Source organism: Monodon monoceros, unplaced genomic scaffold (assembly GCF_005190385.1).
Source record: "Monodon monoceros isolate NGI ecotype Baffin Bay Population unplaced genomic scaffold, NGI_Narwhal_1 Super_Scaffold_2, whole genome shotgun sequence".
NCBI classification, from domain to species: domain Eukaryota; kingdom Metazoa; phylum Chordata; class Mammalia; order Artiodactyla; family Monodontidae; genus Monodon; species Monodon monoceros.
Genome location: NW_021703776.1, coordinates 35,162,563 through 35,184,436, shown reverse-complemented (window position 1 = coordinate 35,184,436; position 21,874 = coordinate 35,162,563). Strand labels below are relative to the sequence as shown.

The 21,874-nt window shown below is 36.3% G+C and overlaps 1 protein-coding gene across 3 annotated transcripts in view; it reads right to left on the bottom strand.

Moving 5' to 3' along the window:
- Nucleotides 1–21,874, bottom strand: part of SNX13 (sorting nexin 13) — a 138,649-nt gene that overhangs the window by 20,630 nt on the left and 96,145 nt on the right. For all 3 annotated transcript variants that reach the window (XM_029233260.1, XM_029233261.1, XM_029233262.1), the window contains 3 exons: nucleotides 19,829–19,968; nucleotides 10,252–10,359; nucleotides 8,222–8,332 (listed from right to left, as the gene is read on the bottom strand). In XM_029233260.1, coding sequence (XP_029089093.1) covers nucleotides 8,222–8,332; nucleotides 10,252–10,359; nucleotides 19,829–19,968 — 359 coding nt within the window. The remainder of the gene's footprint in view (nucleotides 1–8,221; nucleotides 8,333–10,251; nucleotides 10,360–19,828; nucleotides 19,969–21,874) is intronic.

The following is a 21,874-nucleotide window of genomic DNA, read 5'->3' as shown; positions in this document are numbered from 1 at the left end:
ACAGGAAAAAATCTGAAAAAAAAAATACAAACACATGGAGGCTAAACAATACCCTACTAAATAACCAAGAGATCACTGAAGAAATCAAAGAGGAAATCAAAAAATACCTAGAAACAAATGACAATGAAAACACGATGACCCAAAACCTTTGGGATGCAGCAAAAGCAGTTCTAAGAGAGAAGTTTATAGCAATACAATCCTACCTTAAGAAACAAGAAACATCTCTAATAAGCAACCTAACCTTACACCTAAAGCAATTAGAGAAAGAAGAACAAAATAACCCTAAAGTTAGCAGAAGGAAAGAAATCATAAAGATCAGATCAGAAATAAATGAAGAAGAAATGAAGGAAACAATAGCAAAGATCAATAAAACTAAAACCTGGTTCTTTGAGAAGGTAAAGAAAATTGATAAACCATTAGCCAGACTCATCATTAAGAAAAGGGAGAAGACTCAAATCAATAGAATTAGAAATGAAAAAAGGAGAAGTAACAACTGACACAGCAGAAATACAAAGGATCATGAGAGATTACTACAAGCAACTCTATGTCAATAAAATGGACAAACGGGAAGAAATGGACAAATTCTTAGAAATACGCAACACTCCGAGACTGAACCAGGAAGAAGTATAAAATATGAACAGATCAATCACAAGCACTGAAATTGAAACTGTGATTATAAATCTTCCAACAAACAAAACCCCATTACCAGATGGGTTCACAGGCGAATTCCATCAAACATTTAGAGAAGAGCTAACACCTATCCTTCTCAAACTCTTCCAAAATATAGCAGAGGGAGGAACACTCCCAAACTCATTCTACGAGGCCACCATGAGCCTGATACCAAAACATGACAAGGATGTCAGAAAGAAAGAAAACTACAGACCAATATCACTGGTGAACATAGATGCAAAACTCCTCAACAAAATACTAGCAAACAGAATCCAACAGTACATTAAAAGGATCATACACCATGATCAAGTGGGGTTTATCCCAGGAATACAAGGATTCTTCAGTATACGCAAATCTATCAATGTGATACACCATAACAACAAATTGAAGGAGAAAAACCATATGATCATCTCAATAGATGCAGAGAAAGCTTTCGAGAAAATTCAACACCCATTTATGATAAAAACCCTGCAGAAAGTAGGCACAGAGGGAATTTTTCTCAACATAATAAAGGCTATATATGACAAACGCACAGCCAACACCATCCTCAATCGTGAAAAATTGAAACCATTTCCACTAAGATCAGGAAAAATACAAGGTTGCCCACTCTCACCACTATTATTCAACATAGTTTTGGAAGTTTTAGCCACAGCAATCAGAGAAGAAAAAGAAATAAAAGGAATCCAAATCAGAAAAGAAGTAAAGCTGTCACTGTTTGCAGATGACATGATACCATACATAGAGAATCCTGAAGATGCTAACAGAAAACTACTCGAGCTAATCAATGAATCTGGTGAAGTAGCAGGACACAAAACTAATGCACAGAAATCTCTTGTATTCCTATACAATAATGATGAAAGATCTGAAAGTGAAATTAAGAAAACACTCCCATTTACCATTGCAACAAACAGAATAAAATACCTAGAGGTAAACTACCTAAGGAGAAAAAAGACTTGTATGCACAAAATTATACGACACTGATGAAAGTAATTAAAGATGACATAAATAGATGGAGAGATACACCATGTTCTTGGATTACAAGAATCAACACTGTGAATATGACTCTACTGCCCAAAGCAATCTACAGATTCAACACAATCCCTATCAAACTACCATTGGCATTTTCCTCAGAACTAGAACAAAAAATTTCACAATTTGTATGGAAACACAAAAGACCCCGAATAGCCAAAGCAATCTTGAGAACAAAAAATGGAGCTGGAGGAATCAGGCTCCCAGACTTGAGACAATACTACAAAGCTACAGTAATCAAGACAGTATGGTACTGGCACAAAAAAACCAGAAATATAGATCAATGGAATAGGATAGAAAGCCCAGAGATAAACCCACGCACATATGGTCACTTTATGTTTGATAAAGCAGGCAAGAATATACAGTGGAGAAAGGACAGCCTCTTCAATAAGTGGTGCTGGGAAAACTGAACAGGTACATGTAAAAGTATGAAATTAGAACACTCCCTAACACCATACACAAAAATAAGCTCAAAATGGATTAAAGACCTAAATGTAAGGCCAGAAACCATCAAACTCTTAGAGGAAAACACAGGCAGAACACTCTATGACATAAATCACAGCAAGATCCTTTCTGACCCACCTCTTAGAGAAATGGAAATAAAAACAAAAATAAACAAATGGGACCTCATGAAATTTAAAAGCTTTTGCACAGCAAAGGAAACCATAAACAAGACGAAAAGACAACCCACAGAATGGGAGAAAATATTTGCAAATGAAGCAACTGACAAAGGATTAATCTCCAAAATTTACAACCAGCTCATGCAGCTCAATATCAAAAAAACAAATAACCCAATCCAAAAATGGGCAGAGGACCTAAATAGACATTTCCCCAAAGAAGATATACAGATTGCCAACAAACACATGAAAGAATGCTCAACATCATTAATGATTAGAGAAATGCAAATCAAAACTACAATGAGATATCAACTCACACTGGTCAGAATGGCCATCATCAAAAAATCTAGAAACAATAAATGCTGGAGAGGGTGTGGAGAAAAGGGAACCCTCTTGCACTATTGGTGGGAATGTAAATTGATACAGCCACTATGGAGAACAGTATGGGGGTTCCTTCAAAGACTAACAATAGAACTACCGTACAACCCAGCAATTCCACTACTGGGCATATACCCTGAGAAAACCATAATTCAAAAAGAGTCATGTACCACAATGTTCATTGCAGCTCTATTTACAACAGCCAGGACATGGAGGCAACCTAATTGTCCATCGACAGATGAATGGATAAAGAAGATATGGCACATATATAGAATGGAATATTACTCAGCCATAAAAAGAAATGAAATTGAGTTATTTGTAGTGAGGTGGATAAACCTAGAGTCTGTCATACAGAGTGAAGTAAGTCAGAAAGAGAAAAACAAATACCGTATGCTAACACATATATATAGAATCTAAGAAAGAAAGAAAAAAATAGGTCATGAAGAACCTAGGGGCAAGACAGGAATAAAGACACAGACCTACTAGAGAATGGACTTGAGGATACGGGGAGGGGGAAGGGTAAGCTGTGACAAAGTGAGATCATGGCATGGACATATATACACTACCAAACGTAAAATAGATAGTTAGTGGGAAGCAGCCGCATAGCACAGGGAGATCAGCTTGGTGCTTTGTGACCACCTAGAGGGGTGGGATAGGGAGGGTGGGAGGGAGGGAGACGCAAGAGGGAAGAGATATTGGACAATATGTATATGTATAGCTGATTCACTTTGTTATAAAGCAGAAACTAACACACCATTGTAAAGCAGGTATACTCCAATAAAGATGCTAAAAAATAAATAAAATAAAATTGACCTTCTGACTATACAAGTGTCAGATAATTTCAATTAAGAGAGCCATCTAAAGAAACCAAAGTAGATGCATATGGATCTCTCTGAGATTTTTAACAGACTAAAACAAACAAAACAAATGAAAGAAAGAGAGAAAAAGGAAGGGAGGGAGGGAGGGGAGAAAAGAAAAAGGGGACACAATAACCAAAGTCAAACAAAACTGTAAGACTATTTTCCAGAAAGTACTGAATCTCATAAAAACTACCACAGAAATGAGTTATGTTGTATGCAAAAAGAAAAAAAATAAAATCAGTAAGAGCAAAAAAATGGAACCCCACTGCTTAAGGAACACAATGTTAACAGATGATATCAAGAAGATAAAATTCTTTAATATGCTTTCATGGTTTCCAACAAGAAAAATTAGAAAAGGTGAAATAGGTACTGTAATAAACAATAACAACAAAGAGTTTACTTCAAGATAACTGTAAAAGTTTTATTAATTCCTTGGGTTAAGGAGAGCCAACAGTCTTATAGATATGCTTGCTGGAATATACAACCTTTAGGAGGGACGCTATCACAGTACAACAAATTTAAAGAAGAACCAAAGGACAGAAAGGAAGAAGAAGGGCTTGAAAACCACTACCACTGGTGAAGAGAGATAGAGATTACAAAGGGTAAAAAAGATGAAGTTAACTCTCTTGTGTGTGCACACACTTATGTGTACAATTATATATATATATTTGGGTGTAAAATTATATATATGTGTGTGTGTAATTCTAATTCTATATACAGTAGTTCTGAGTTAACCAGAACAGTGTGTTCAAATCAATCAGGACATTATTTCCAACACTGACATTACTGCCAAGTGTTTTTTTTAACTGTAATAACTCTAAGTCATAAGAACACAAGTAGAATTTTTAAGAGAGGTAAACATGAGAATACCACACTTAAAATATACATTTTGTATGAGGTAGAATTTCAGAAGCATAAATGGCAAGAATTTCACTTTAATCTTAACCTACATTAAAAACTGAACATCGTCAAAAATATTTTAGAATTTTATGTATCTTACACTTCGCAGTAGAAACATGGGTTCAACTAACATAACCTTAAGTTGGTTAAATGAATACAACCTCAAATCCTATCTAGGCACAGGGCTAACTACCACTGACACTCTTTCAAAATAAGAGAACTTAAATCTATATCATGAATTAGATAACTGAAAAGAGTTGCCTGTGCACCAGTCCCAGACCTACAGAATCCATTTCTTTTTCTTTCCTTTTCTTTCTTCCATGTTTTTTTCCCTCCAATTCCTGAGGGCAAAGCTTAATCATCTGTGTTGGGGGTGGGGAGTGGGGGAACCAAGGAGCATGGAAAAACCTCCATACGTGATTATGACGCTCAACCCTGAAAGCAGCAGAATTTAGACGCATAAAAGCAGCCCATCACAATATGATAATGTTTCCAGAATCAGGATTCGTCTTAGATGTTTAAAGCAAAAAAAAAAAAAAGAAAATTGCAAAATTACCAGGCAGAAGAGTAAATTATGGATTGCCAGCAAAAGTGTACACTTAGCCTGACATACATAGATGTTGTCTATTCATTCAATTATCACCTCAGTTGAGTTATTTGTATTGGTAAAAACACGAACAAAGGAATTTTAACTTAAATTTAGGTCCCTATCTACAGCTTAAAACTGCCATCACACCATGATACAAAACTGGATAGAAAGATACTGTGTACATGGAGGAAGACTGCTTGTCAATTACTTCTTCTAGGAATTGGCCCATAAATTTTGCAAAGCTAGACAAATTGTGTGGCCAAGTTAATGTGTTATAAAGTATTATTTCTCAACCTGAGTAGCTACTAATAAAATGTTTACAGGTGATTTTCTCTAATAGCTATTTCATTTCCAATGAAATATAATTAAGGAAAATATTAAACTACAATTTAGCCAAAAAGGAAATGTAGCTGAAAACTCCTAATTCTTGATATGCATGAAAATTATTCTGACAATCTAAGAGGTCAAGATGAACTTGGTAATTACCAATATGATTTATGAAAAATGTATGTTACTGTGGATTTCCAGAAATGATTGAGAAGGATTTTTAGACTCTAATTTTTAGACTCTAATGTGTATATGTGTGTGTGTGTATGTATATATTGGGTTGGCCAAAAAGTTCCTTCAGTTTCTAAGTAAAAATAAAAGCCGTATTTTTCATTTTCACCAAGAACTTTATTGAACGTACTTATTACCCTTTTGTTCCACTACCTTTTGCCATTTTTCAGGCAACTTCATAATTCCATCCTCCCAAAACTTTTTATCTTTTTGAGCAAAGAACTGTTCCAGGTGACCTTTACAGTCTTCCAAGGAATTGAAATTTTTTCCATTAAGAGAATTTTGTAATGATCTAAATAAATGGAAAGCTGAAGGGGCAGATGAATCAGAATTTCCCAGCCAAACCGTAACAGTTTTTGCCTGGTCATCAAAGAAACATGCGGTCTTGCGTTATCCTCATGGAAGATTATGCATTTCCTGTTGACTAATTCTGGATGCTTTTTGCCAAATGTTGCTTTCAGGTGGTCTAACTGGGAGCAGTACTTGTTGGAATTAATCGTTTGGTTTTCTGGAAGGAGCTCCTAATAGAGGACTCCCTTCCAATCCCTCCATATACACAACATCACCTTCTTTGGATGAAAATCGGCCTTTAGTTGATTGGTGGTGGTTCATTTCGCTTGCCCCACGATCTGTTCTGTTCCACATTATTGTACAGTATCCACTTTTCATTGCCCATCACAATTTGTTTTAAAAACGGAACATTTTCGTTGCGTTCAAGCAGAGAATCACACATGGAAATATGGTCAAGAGGGTTTCTTTCTCTTAACTTATGTGGAACCCAAACATCAAAGCAGTTAACGTAACCAAGCTGGTGCAAATGATTTTCAGTGCTTGATTTAGATACTCTGAGTGTGTCAGCTATCTCCCACATGGTACAACGTCGAATGCTCTCAATTAATGTCTCAGTTTGATAGCTATCAACTTCAATTGCTCTAACCGACCCGACTGTGGAGCATCATCCAGCGACAAATCTCCAGAACGAAACTTTGCAAACCACTTTTGACCCATTTAGTCACAGCACTTTCTCCATACACTGCACAAATCTTTATTTGCGTTTCAGTTGTGTTTTTACCTTTCTTGAAATAATAAAGCATAATATGCAAAAAGTGCTGCTATTTTTCTTCCATATTTAATATTAAAATGGCTACACAAAAATTTACCAATTTTGACGTTTTTTTTTTTAATGCACGCTGATATGACAGTCGTCACAATACAATCTAACAAAGTTGTTTTGAATGAAGTTAAAGACAACTAAGCACTACTAGAGCCATCTTACGGAAAAAACAAATGAACTTTTTGGCCTACCCATTACATATATACATGCACAACTGCTGGTTGGTAAAAAAGACATTGTCTACATTTAATATAATGCTTCTTTTATCTCAAAAAGCTCTTATCAATTTATTAGTTTATCTTAAAATTGATACAACCTTGAGAGAAGATAAGGTAAACATAAAAAAGATGGAATGCTGAAATGCATCTCTATTGACAATAAAGCCATTTAGAGCTGGAATTTAAACTCAATCACTTCAATCACGAAACACAAAGATAATGCCACCATATTTTTGTCCTACCATTATAAGGTACATAACCTGGAATTTCTTATTAAAATAAAACATTCCACTTAGAAATGTTAACATTCACTTGGATGTTAAACCGTAGTTTCCTTGAGAAATCACATGAAGTTCTTATGCTTACAGTTAATCTTATTTTGTACCAATTCCTTAATCTTTTTTAAGCAAGTTAGCCTTTTTAGAAGAACGAGTGGTGGGGAAGTCTTTTACTTTTAATTTTCATTTTGAAATAATTTCAGACTTTTAAGAAGTTGCAAAAATAATCCACAGAATTCCCACTTCCAGCTTTCCCAACTGCTGCTACAGCTCCTGCTACTACTGTTACTACTTCTAAGAGCCAACAATTATTCAGACAGGCACTGTAATACATAGATTATCTCATTTGATCCATACATGCTCTACACTGAGGATTAACACCTTCAATCTTTAGAAAATTAGAAGCCCAGAAGGTTAAGTAACACTTTGCAGGACACAGCTAATAAGTGGCAGAACAGAAATTTGAACCAAAGGTTGCCTGATTCCAATGTTTGTGTTCTCACCCAGTGAGCTATCTTGCCCAATTTGAGCAGTAAATCATTTATTGCCTTAAGCTAGCATCTTAATAGGTCTTGTGTCCCCAGAATTTTAAACAATACATATTTCACTCAAAAGGCACAAATACTTTCAGGAACATATCCTATTTAACATTTTTCTTATCCTTACTCCAAATAAAAGACATTTCCTCCCAATAAGAAGTAGCTCCTACTCAAGCTAACGAAAGCTTGTGACCTGTCTTAGGCCAACTCTCCTTACTGTATCATTTCAAAAGCTTTTTTTTCTTGCAAGCTTTTGCTACATTTTAATCAATATGTAAAGACAGGAGTTTATATTTATTAGATACACTTCAATAGTAGGCTTAATAAAGCATAGAAGATAAACATGCCAAGCAGCATTTAATAAAGTTTTCTAGTTTTAAAACATACACACAAATACAAATTTATCTTCTTTTATTAAAAACAAAGTATGAAAACAGACCTATAAAGAAAACCAATGCAATGGTCTGCTTACCTTACGAGCAAAATCCCCTTTCCCTTTACTGTAGGCTTTGTTCTCAAGGAAATCATACACATAGTGAGCCAAAGCTGGGGATGCTTTCATCATTTCAGGAGTTAACAGTAACTAACAGGAAAAGAAAACAGGTATCTTATATTGATAGGGTACTGAAAATTAACTATTATTTATAATTTCATCTGCTAGAAAGTTAAGAATGTATAGTAAAAATGTTATTTTTTTTAAAAAGTTTTAACACATTTTTCTATCTACCTATCTACCTGCCTATCTATCTATCTATTTTGGCTGTGCCACGCGGCACGTGGGATCTTAGTTCCCTAACTAGGAATCGAACCCACACCCCCTGCAGTGGAATCACGGAGTCGTAACCACTAGACGGCCAGGGAATTCCCTCAAATGTTATTTACTATTCCATTTTCAGGTTTTATAGCTTATACTAAGAAGACCCACATCAGTAAACTGTTATGTTTTTCACATTCTAATTTTAAAGTTAACATTAATAGAAAGTACATAAAATAATTCAAACAAATTTTTTTAAGTATTAGAAGGCCCAAAACAAAGTATTGCTTTTACACTGTTAATGATACAGTCTAACATTCTACCTTAATCTCTTCAATTAAAGATGTTTTGACATATTGAGATCATTACCTAAGAAGTAGACAGTATAGCCACAATTAAAATACATATTTATGGCCCCAGATTTGGAAGAAACGTGCTTATGTTCTAAATTTTATAAATAACTGATACAGATTTTAATGCAACTCAAGTTAATACATTTAAAAAAATCAAAATGTTTGACAAGAGTCATATAAATGATTTCAGATATTTAGCCTTAAGCCAGAAGACAAAGGTGGATAATAGCAGATGTATATGTTTTTCCTACCCTTTCAGTAAATTATAATGCCATGGAATTACAATTATGGTTATAAACAAACCCAATTAAACCTATAAATGTTTAAGAGAGAGAAACCTTCCAAACAAAATATCAAGTACAGTACTAGCTAAGTTTCACTAAATATAATACTAAGACATGGTCGGCAAATTTTTCCTGTAAAGGTTCATATAATAATTATTTTAGGTTTTGTGATGCATGGAGTCTGCTGCAACTACTCAACTCTGCTGTAGTAGTGTAAAAGCAGTCATAGACAGCAGTAAACTAAATGGGTGGCTGTGTTCTAATAATAAAATAAACTCTTAATAAAACAGGTGGCAGGCTGGATATGGTCTGCTGGCTGGAATTTGCTGACCCCTGTTCTAAAGAAAGAAGTGGGGAGCTAACAGATGAAAAAAGTTTATAAATCATTCATTACTATAAAAAACCATAAAGTGATACTATTAAAATCTGGCATTTGGGTACCCAGGTCTAAAACAAAGTTATTTCTGATAGTCCCAACGGCTTATGCAGTACATAACCTATGAGACACATTTTATTATCCCATTATTCCAGAAGAGAAATCTACATGCTTAGCATGCTACACTTCTGAAAAGTCCCTTGGACCTATTCCTCTCTTGAATTATCCTGTAATTTTAGAAGCTTTAGAATCATTCCAGACCATGGCAGGCAGCTATTCACTTTATCTGAGAATAAAAATCTATACAGGGGACTATATTTAATACCATGTAATAAGCCATATGGAAAAGAAAAAAAAATCTACTAGCTTTGGATACATCATGAAGAGCAACTATTTACTGAACTGGGAACATTTAACTGTCTGCTGTAAAATACCTAGACTTCCTAGACTTTACAGTAGTGTAGAATGGATGTGTGCCTGCTGGTGTGTGTGTATATTCATCCAAACCTGAAGAAGCAAAATTCCTAGCACTGAGTGTCCAGAAAACTTCTAAGTTAATAAACAAACAGAGAAATAATATTTATAAATTACTGAGCAGATTGCATGTCACATCTCAGCACCTCAAAAGTGGCTGCTATCCCACTATTATAGTACAAACATTCTCTAATAAAGAAATCAGCTATATTTCTATGCTACAATGAAATGAAAATCTATGGGTAATAATAATGAACTTACCTGTAAATATGCATTTAGATCCTTTTTTCTCTTTTCTAAAAAATCTCTATCCATATTATTAAAAGTCTTTTTACCAGGAAGCTTTAATATGCTTGACAGATTTTCAAACTAGAAAACAAAATACATTCAGTAATCTTAATTTTTTTTTTTCAAAAACAGAAAAGTATTTTCCAACTGACAATTTCTCTACATATCAAAAGCATCTAGAACATATTCTGCAATATATTAAGCCAAAACCAGAAAATATAAAATACTGTCCAAATATGTCCAAACCACAGTTCGAATGTTATTTATTATAAAGAAGTTATTTTCTAAGAATGACAAACATGGACTGCTGATGAAGATGGGTGATATCCACATGGAGTTTCATTTTATACTCTCTCTGATTTTAAGATTGTTCAAAATTTTCATAACAAAAGGTTTTAAAAAATATTTTGCTATTCAATTGGCTAAAAAGAACTTATGATACAGTACTGAATACTCTATTATTATTTGTAAATTATGTGTCTTTAATATTATTAAAATTAATAATAAACATACAAAAATATCTTGTTTAACAACGCTTTAACTTGTAAATAAGGTATTAGCCAGTAAATTTTTAATAATCAAAGATATGAGTTCCTGGTTTGGTAAAAAAAACTCAAAGAAATATTTTATATAGATGACTTCAAATCAGTTAATCACTGTAATAGCTAATTATTAAAGGAAGAAAAAGCAAATTTCAAAATATAGATTACAGCTATATCATAACTCTCTATACACAAACAGTACAACACATACTTCTCCTACATGAAACTGCATGAAAAATAAACTCATAGATAACTAAGAAAAAAACAAATTAAAAGCTATCAAGTATGTATCTTATCTTTGTAAAGCCACAAACAAAAAAAACTAAGTGTACATACTTGAAATCTAGCATTTACAGACTCCACCTTCAAAAGTCCAGATATGTAGGAATCTACTGTGCCTTGATGAAGCACAGATTTTAACCATACTAGCTGCTAACAAAGTGGAAGAGCAAAGTCACTGAGCGAAGAATTGTGCTTGGCCAGCAATACCTAGTATCTAAAACTTGAATGAGCAGCCTCATTGCTTTTCCTTTGTGATACACATTCAGAAGTGCAACAAACTTTCTAAAACCATTCTTTGTTTAAAAACAACAACGCTTCTGTAAAGAAAACTCATTCCTGGTGCAGAGATTAAAGAAAAGAGGAAATGAAAAGGTATAGGATAATTTTCATCCCTAAACTGGAAGATTCTGATAAATTATTAAATGGAATGGCAATCAGATGGTCGCTTGGAGCTATAATGAGAACAAGTTCATTACATGTTAATGCATGAAACTTAAAAGCAGTTCTTTCGTCCTAGCCAAGGCAAAAAAAAAAGGGGGGCGAGTGGGAGGTCATTTACAGCAGCGGTCCCCAACCTTTTTGGCAGCAGGGACCAGTTTCACAGAAGACAACTTTTCCACAGACCAGGGCGGGGTGGATGGGGGTATAGTTCAGGCGGTAATGCAAGCGATGGGGAGTGGCAGATGAAACTTCACTCCCTTGCCCTCTGCTCACCTCCTGCTGTGCAGCCCGGTCGCAGACCGATAGTGATCTGCGGCCTGGGGGATGGGGACACCTGATTTACAGGGCAAATGTTATGCTGTAGTAATAGTCACAAGTTTGGTGGTTCACAAAATATTACAATGGGTCAACAATGAATGAATGTACAATATAGAGTACCTGGTTTTATGAATTAATTTTTTTTAAAATGACACCTTATAGAAGTACATTTACAGTTTTCAAGGTGTCCTAAAAGATATTTAGTTTCCTAGAATAGGACTTATCCATGGTATATTAAACTACTGACTCAATTTTATAGAATGCATAGTTTATTCAGGCATTACCAGTATGTTTTATTCCCTCAAAAATCGTATGTTGAAACCTCAACCCCCAATACTCCAGAATGTGGCTGTATTTGGAGACAGGACCTTTAGAGAGGTAGTTAAATCAAATCAAAGCCCTTATAAGAGGGAATTTGGACATACAAAGAGACACAAAGGATGCGAGCACACAAAGAAAAAGTCATGTGAGGCCACATCAAGAAGGGGGCCATCTGAAAGACAAGGAGACATGCCTCAAGAGAAACCAAACTTGCTAACACCTTGATCTTGGACTTCTAGCTCCCGGAACTACGGAAAAATTAATTTCTGCTTTTTAAGCTACTCAGTCTATGTTATTTTGTTATGGCAGCCCTAGCAAACTAATACACCAAGGCAATATAACAGTACTCAGCAAAACGACAATTTATTTCCAAAACTTTAAAACATTAAAACTTATTAATAAAAAATTAAATGTAACAGTTATTTTGTTAGAGTCTAAATTAATCAAATTCCTCTTAAAATTATCTGTCTGGAACAGAAAAAAATTACAAGTATTCACAGAAAGAAAATTTCGTATTATACCAAATTCCCACAAATTTGCAAGTAAATAAAAAAAGAGATATATGAGGTACGTGATGTTTTTTACACTGTATATCTTAATTTAATTTTACTTTTTTAACATCTTTATTGGACTATAATTGCTTTACAATGGTGTGTTAGTTTCTGCTTTATAACAAAGTGAATCAGCTATACATATACATATATCCCCATATCTCTTCCCTTTTGCATCTCCCTCCCATCCTCCCTATCCCACCCCTCTAGATGGTCACAAAGCACCAAGCTGACCGCCTTGTGCTATGCGGCTTCTTCCCACTAGCTATCAGTTTTACATTTGGTAGTGTATATATGTACATGCCACTCTCTCATTTTGCCCCAGCTTTCCCTTCCCCCTCCCCGTGTCCTTAAGTACATTCTCTAGTAGGTCTGTGTCTTTATTCCCGACCGGCCCCTAGGTTCTTCATGACCAATTTTTTTTTTTTTTTTAGATTCCATATGTATGTGTAAGCATATAGTATTTGCTTTTCTCTTTCTGAATTACTTGACTCTGTAAGACAGACTCTAGGTCTATCCACCTCACTACAAATAATTCAATTTCGTTTCTTTTTATGGCTGAGTAATATTCCATTGTATATATGTGTCACATCTTCTTTATCCATTCATCTGTTGATGGACACTGAGGTTGCTTCCATGTCCTGGCTATTGTAAATAATGCTGCAATGAACATTGTGGTACATGATTATTTTTGAATTACGGTTTTCTCAGGGGATATGCCCAGTAGTGGGATTGCTGGGTCATATGGTAGTTCTATTTGTAGTTTGTAAAGGAACCGCCATACTGTTCTCCATAGTGGCTGTACCAATTCACATTCCCACCAGCAGTGCAAGAGTGTTCCCTTTTCTCCACACCCTCTCCAGCATTTATTGTTTCTAGATTTTTTGATGATGGCCATTCTGACTGGTGTGAGATGATATCTCATTGTAGTTTTGATTTGCATTTCTCTAATCATTAATGATGTTGAGCATTCTTTCATGTGTTTGCTGGCAGTCTGTATATCTTCTTTGGAGAAATGTCTGTTTAGGTCTTCTCCCCATTTTTGGATTGGGTTATTTGTTTTCTTGATATTGAGCTGCATGAGCTGGTTGTAAATTTTGGAGATTAATCCTTTGTCAGTTGCTTCATTTGCAAATATTTTCTCCCATTCTGAGGGTTGTCTTTTGGTCTTGTTTATGGTTTCCTTTGCTGTGCAAAAGCTTTGAAGTTTCATTAGGTCCCACTTTTTTACTTTTGTTTTTATTTCCATTTCTCTAGGAGGTGGGTCAAAAAGGATCTTGCTGTGATTTATGTCATACAGTGTTCTGCCTATGTTTTCCTCTAAGTGTTTGATGGTTTCTGGCCTTACATTTAGGTCTTTAATCCATTTTGAGCTTATTTTTGTGTATGGTGTTAGGGAGTGTTCTAATCTCATACTTTTACATATACCTGTTCAGTTTTCCCAGCACCACTTATTGAAGAGGCTGTCCTTTCTCCACTGTACATTCCTGCCTCCTTTATCAAAGATAAGGTGACCATATGTGTGTGGGTTTATCTCTGGGCTTTCTAACCTGTTCCATTGATCTATCTTTCTGTTTATGTGCCAGTACCATACTGTCTTGATTACTGTAGCTTTGTAGTATAGTCTGAAGTCCAGGAGCCTGATTCCTCCAGCTCCGTTTTTCGTTCTCAAGATTGTTTTGGCTATTCGGGGTCTTTTGTGTTTCCATACAAATTGTGAAAGTTTTTGTTCTAGTTCTGTAAAAAATGCCAGTGGTAGTTTGATAGGGATTGCATTGAATTTGTAGATTGCTTTGGGTAGTAGAGTCATTTTCACAATGCTGATTCTTCCAATCCAAGAACATGGTATATCTCTCCATCTATCTGTATCATCTTTAATTTCTTTCATCAGTGTCTTATAATTTTCTGCATACAGGTCTTTTGTCTCCTTAGGTAGGTTTATTCCTACATATTTTATTCTTTTTGTTGCAATGGTAAACGGGAGTGTTTTCTTGATTTTACTTTCAGATTTTTCATCATTAGTGTATAGGAATGCCAGAGATTCCTGTGCATTAGTTTTGTATCCTGCAACTTTACAAAATTCATTGATTAGCTCTAGTAGTTTTCTGGTAGCATCTTTAGCATTCTCTATGTACAGTATCATGTCATCTGCAAACAGTGACAGCTTTACTTCTTCTTTTCCGATTTGGATTCCTTTTATTTCCTTTTCTTCTCTGACTGCTGTGGCTAAAACTTCCCAAACTATGGTGAATTAACAGTGGTGAGAATGGCCAACCTTGCCTTCTTCCTGATCTTAGTGTAAATGCTTTCAGTTTTTCACCATTGAGGATGATGAGGGCTATGGGTTTGTCATATATGGCCTTTATTATGTTGAGGAAAGTTCCCTCTATGCCTACTTTCTGCAGGGTTTTTATCATAAATGGGTGTTGAATTTTGTCAAAAGCTTTCTCTGCATCTACTGAGATGATCATATGGTTTTTCTCCTTCAATTTGTTAATATGGTTTATCACATTAATTGATTTGCATATATTGAAGAATCCTTGCATTCCTGGATAAACCCCACTTGGTCATGTTGTATGGTCCTTTTAATGTGCTGTTGGATTCTGTTTCCTAGTATTTTGTTGAGGATTTTTGCATCTATGTTCCCCAGTGATATTGGCCTGTAGTTTTCTTTCTTTGTGACATCCTTCCCTGGTTTTGGTATCAAGGTGATGGTGGCCTCGTAGAATGAATTTGGGAGTGTTCATCCCTCTGCTGTATTTTGGAAGAGTTTGAGAAGGATAGGTGTTAGCTCATCTCTAAATGTTTGATAGAATTCGCCTGTGAAGCCATCTGGTCCTGGGCTTTTGTTTGTGGAAAGATTTTTAATCACAGTTTCAATTTCAGGGCTTGTGATTGGTCTGTTCATGTTTTCTATTTCTTTCTGATTCAGTCTTGGCAGGTTGTGCATTTCTAAGAATTTGTCCGTTTCTTCCAGGTTGTCCATTTTATTGGCATAGAGTTGCTTGTAGTAATCTCTCATGATCTTTTGTATTTCTGCAGTGTCAGTTGTTACTTCTCCTTTTTCATTTCTAATTCTACTGATTTGAGTCTTCTTGCTTTTTTCTTGATGACTCTGGCTAACGGTTTATCAATTTTGTTTCTCTTCTCAAAGAACCAGCTTTTAGTTTTATTGATCTTTCCTACTGTTTCCTTCATTTCTTTCTCATTTATTTCTGATCTGAAGTTTATGATTTCTTTCTTGTCGGTCTCCCGTAGACAGCATATATACCAGGTCTTGTTTTGGTACCCATTCAGCCAGTCTATGTCTTTTGGTTGGAGCATTTAATCCATTTACATTTAAGGTAGTTATCAACATATATGTTCCTATTACCATTTTCTTAATTGCTTTGGGTTAGTTATTGTAGGTCTTTTCCTTGTCTGTGTTTTCTGCCTAGAGAAGTTCCTTTAGCATTTGTTGTAAAGCTGATTTGGTGGTGCTGAATTCTCTTAGCTTTTGCCTTTCTGTAAAGGTTTTAATTTCTCCATCAAATCTGAATGAATCCTTGCTGGGTAGAGTAAACGTTGTAGGTTTTTTCCTTTCATCACTTTAAATATGTCCTGCCTCTCCCTTCTGGCTTGCAGACTTTCTGCTGGAAGGTCAGCTGTTAACCTCATGGGGATTTCCTTGTATGTTATTTTTCCCCTGTTGCTCTTTTTTCTTTTGTGGTACACAGGCCTCTCACTGCTGCGGCCCCTCCCGCTGTGGAGCACAGGCTCTGGACGCGCAGGCCCAGCAGCCACGGCTCACGGGCCCAGCCGCTCTGCGGCATGTGGGATCCTCCCGGACTGGGGCACAAACCCATGTCCCCTGCACCGGCAGGCGGACTCCCAACAACTGCACCACCAGGGAAGCCCCCTTGCTGCTTTTAATATTTTTTCTTTGTATTTAATTTTTGATAGTTTGATTAATATGTGTCTTGGCGTGTTTCTCCTTGGGTTTATCCTGTATAGGCCTCTGCGCTTCCTGGACTTGATTGACTATTTCCTTTCCCATATTAGGGAAGTTTTCAACTATAATGTATTCAAATATTTTCTCAGTCCCTTTCATTTCTCTTCTTCTTCTGGGATCCCTATAATTCGAATGTTGGTGCCTTTAATGTTGTCCCAGAGGTCTCTGAGACTGTCCTCAGTTCTTTTCATTCTTTGTTCTGTATTCTGCTCTGTGGTAGTTTTTTCCACTATTTTATCTTCCAGGTCACTTATCCGTTCTTCTCCCTCAGTTATTCTCCTATTGATTCCTTCTAGAGAATTTTTAATTTCTTTTATTGTGTTGTTCGTCATTGTTTGTTTGACCTTTAGTTCTTCTAGGTCCTTGTTAAACGTTTCTTGTATTTTCTCCATTCTATTTCCAAGTTTTTGGATCATCTTTACTATCATTACTCTGAATTTTTTTTCAGGTAGACTGCCTATTTCCTCTTCATTTGTTTGGTGTGGTGGGTTTTTATTTGCTCCTTCATCTGCTGTGTGTTTCTCTGTCTGCTCATTTTGCTTAACTTACTGTGTTTGGGGTCTCCTTTTCGCACAATGCAGGTTCATAGTTCTCGTTGTTTTTGGTTTCTGCCCCCAGTGGGTAAGGCTGGTTTGGTGGGTTGTGTAGGCTTCCTGGTGAGGGTACTGGTGACTCTGTTCTGGTGCATGAGGCTGGATCTTGTCTTTCTGGTGGGCAGGACCGTGTCTGGTGGTGTGTTTTGGGGTCTCTGTGACCTTATTATGATTTTAGGCAGCCTCTCTACTAATGGGAGGGGTTGTGCTCCTGTCTTGTTAGTTGTTTGGCATAGGGTGTCCAGCACTGTAGCTTGCTGGTCGTTGAGTGGAGCAGGGTCTTAGCGTTGAGATGGAGATCTCTGGGAGAGCTTTCACCATTTGGTATTACATGGAGCCAGGAGTTCTTGGTGGACCAATGTCCTGAACTCGTCTCTCCCACCTCATAGGCACAGGCCTGACACCCAGCCAGAGAACGAAGACCTGTCAGCCACACGGTCTGTTCCAGGCTGTTTTTGGTGCAGGTGACAGAATGGAGTACAAGAGAGATGAGATCCTTGCCTCAGGGAGCTCATGGTTTCATGGGCAAGATGGGTAGGAAAATCTGGAATACAAGACAGTGGAGCAAGGGAAGTTCTCAGACTCAGGAGATGAGCCTCTTGGTTACTTAAATCGAGCTCTGAGAAGCAGTGGCAGGCTGGCATGTGATCTGGGAGGAATGTAGGACATCAGTAGCACTGGTGATGTTCTAAGCCAGGCCAGGGGTCAGAAGACGTTTTTAGATTGCTGGTTTGTCGTAAAAGGATATAACTCAAAAACAGCCAGATGGACAAGATGAATAAGGCAAGATATGGAAAAGGGCATGGAGCATCGATGCCCTGTCTGAGCATACCCCGTGTTTGCCAACCCAGAAGCTCCGAGCTATGTGATTTTAAAACAATATGAAACAGGTAATAATATAAAAAGTAAATAAAGCAATTATTTCTTCAACGTGGGGCAGAAAAATTCTTTCACCTCTACAAACAAATCAAGCTAAACATGAAGAAAAGATCTATTCAACAAGAACAATAGAACAGTTATGTCCAAAGTTATTAATTTCCTTATGAATATATAAAAACAGTCCTGTTAATATGGGCTCAAAAGTGTTTAGAGACCAGGCTTAACCTGGTCTCTAAACACTTTTGAACTATTAATGGTTTATCTCCCTCTATTCACAAAGTACTTTAATGAGATTATCATGGTGGCAACCATATATTTTCCACTACCCTAATTGAAAAATATACTTCCTGGGGCTTCCCTGGTGGCGCAGTGGTTGAGAGTTCGCCTGCCGATGCAGGGGACATGGGTTCGTGCCCCAGTCTGGGAAGATCCCACATGCCGCGGAGCGGCTGGGCCCATGAGCCATGGCCACTGAGCCTGCACATCCGGAGCCTGTGCTCTGCAACAGCAGAGGTCACAACAGTGAGAGGCCCACGTATAAAAACAACAACAACAACAACAAAATATACATATATATATATATATATATATATATATATACTTTCTGATTACTTAAGTAGTAAACTGTCATTTCAAAGCTTTAGTCCACCCAATCAAATGTCACCATTAATTATTATTATTTTATTGGCTTAATAATAATTGTTTATTTTAAAACCCTGAAAGAAAGATTCTCATGACTTAAAATAAATGTCACAGAACACCTATTCCAATTTATCCTGTGATAAGTTATTTTGTTCTAAGTTAAAAAGAAAAGAATATTTAATAAAAAATAAAACAGAGAGGGCTTCCCTGGTGGCGCAGTGGTTGAGAGTCCGCCTGCCAATGCAGGGGACACGGGTTCGTGCCCCGGTCCAGGAAGTTCCCACATGCCGCGGAGCGGCTAGGCCCGTGAGCCATGGCCGCTGAGCCTGCGCATCCAGAGCCTGTGCTCCGCAACGGGAGAGGCCACAACAGTGAGAGGCCCACGTACCGCAAAAAATAAAATAAAAATAAAATAAAACAGAGAAATAGTTTGTTTACATTCATTATGTTTAAGAGTCCTCATACTTCTATGAAACAAGAGGGTTATACTTGGTAAGAATTAAAAACATTATTTGGTTAATGTTAAACTTAATTTAGATTTTGGTTCTTCATAACTTAATGGATCAAGGATTTAACTGTTAACACTTGGAAAAGGACGCCATTTTAAATAACCATAGCTTTAAATTATACTGCCAAAAATAAAACCACCAAATGTCCAGTGATCCCCATCCCTACTTTAAACCAAACCCAAATACCTCTGCAAAGCACAGCACATACACACACTCTTAATATCAGAAATATACACTTACTCTAATTTTCCAAGGTATACCACTGATACTTCGTCACTAGTCCACAATGGTTAAGACTGGTTAAAATTTGATTTATTGGTTAAATGTGCAAAATCATTATAACATTCATGTTGCTTATAAAAAAATTCTTACCTTATTTACTTAGCTTTGGTCAATACCTTAGCATCCCTCAGAGCTATTTAGAATCAAACATGGAATCAAGAAACAATGTAAAGTACACAAACTTTAAAAACCTCATTACCTGTTCGGTGATCCTCATGTGGAAGTCGTGGAAGTCACTATAACGACGGTAGGTTTTCCACATCTCCTCACTGTTTAGACTGCGCCGGTGTACAGTGATGGCATATAATGCATATGTCTTGCCATGATCATTACAAACGCCTGCCACAGCATATGGGTCATAGTCAGCATATACTAGTCATTTAAAACAAAATGAAAAGGAACAAAAGACACAGAAAGGAGGAAGATGAAGAACAAAAACAAACAAAAAGGACAACATGAAATGAAGAAGAATTTGAAATGACAGACTGAGACAAAAGGATGTCACCAAAGGATAAAATAGATTCCCATCCTCTGTACTCACATCCATAATGCGTTATATATGATGGCTACATTACAAAATGACCTACAAGTTTATGATGATACTGCCAACCACACAGTGATGTCTACTTTGGACTCTCTTCCCAATGAGCTTTTATTTATTATCAGTTATGATAACACAGTACCACCTCATACTATAGTATTAGAGTCTCTTAAATTTAATAGAAGAAAAACAACAGAAACAAAATAATAACCTCTGTACTAGCCTTCACTATTCAGCTCTAACTCGATAGCTTTTTAACTGAACAGCAAGCAAAGGCTATAGGATAAGACCTATCTTCTCTTTTGGCAAATCTCTTTCTTGTTTAAAATATTCAACAATTTACAAGTGTAATTTATTCTGAAGACTGTTCTAAATAGTTATTTTCCTACTTAATTGACACAAACCATCCAAGTCAGGTAGTCTCAAAGATCAAAACCTATTCCTATTCTGTACTAATCTTAAGTAAAAAGACATATTTTGAATCATTTTGTCTTTCTCATGTTCCATTTTTTCCCTCTGTGTTGTATTCTATTCTAGATCATCTCTTCAGGTCTCTAAAAGTTTATCAGTCTCCACTCATTTGTACCTGTTCTATTTCTTAATTCAGCCACTCACCTTAATTTCAATAAGTAATTTTTTTTACTTCTATAATTTCATATGGTTCTTTTTTTATAGTGTGGTATTCTTGCCTCGTTTTATCTCTACAAATATTTTTAACATACTCTTGGGCTAGGAAACCCTGTGGTACACAACCACTTCAGGATGGCTGAATCTAGACACACCAATATCGCGATACAAGACAGGCTTTCAATTTCATATGGGTGATAGATACCATTCCCAACCACAAGCTTGACATTCTTTGTTCTTTCCTTTGACAGTAGGCTAAGTTCTGGTTCCTCTTTCACATCAAGCCACCTCTGTGACTCTGGGCTTTATGCAAATGACTGTGTTCCAGCTTCTCCTTGCCTTAGCCCATCCTGCCTCTTCTAAACTTGAGGGCATGAAAATGCTGTCAAAATCAAGACAGCAGTCTTCACGCTCCTATAAGCTCCTTGGCTTCAACTCCTCTTCATTTCCCTAAATTTGCTTTTCCTCATGGTCTATTACACCTGTAGATTTCCCCTTTTAGCTATTTTTATTCTGTTGTTTTCAGCCCTTAGATGTGTGGGAAGCAAGATTTCCCACAGCAGTTTAGACTACCATGTTGACCAGAAGTATAAACTGCTCTTCTAATAATAGATTATACTGATCCATAATTACAAAAAAAAAAAGTGGCCAAGCTTTGGAGCTGACTAAATATTTGTATTTTGTATATAATTAGGCAAAGAAGGGTCTGTGCAGCTTCTTAGTAAATTATTTTAATAATATAATAGCTACAAATCTATACTGGCAAACGTAGTTGGACAGGAACCTCTCCCAGCCTTTCATTAAAATTTTTCTAAGATTTGCACTTTCTATTCAAACTTGTCCTTCATTCCCTTACCATCTAATATCAGTGTTCCTGACTTGACAAAATAGAAGACTAGGGATAGACCTGGGTCATCTTGCTGTCAAAGGCTTTAACTCTAATATTCACTGTTCACCTCTTTCAAATATCCTTCATTCGGAGACCTATGTGGAACAAAGTGTACAGCAATTTTTCATCACCCAAGAGAACCACCATCACTCAACAGAGTTAGCAAGGCAACAAGGGAATGGATTCAC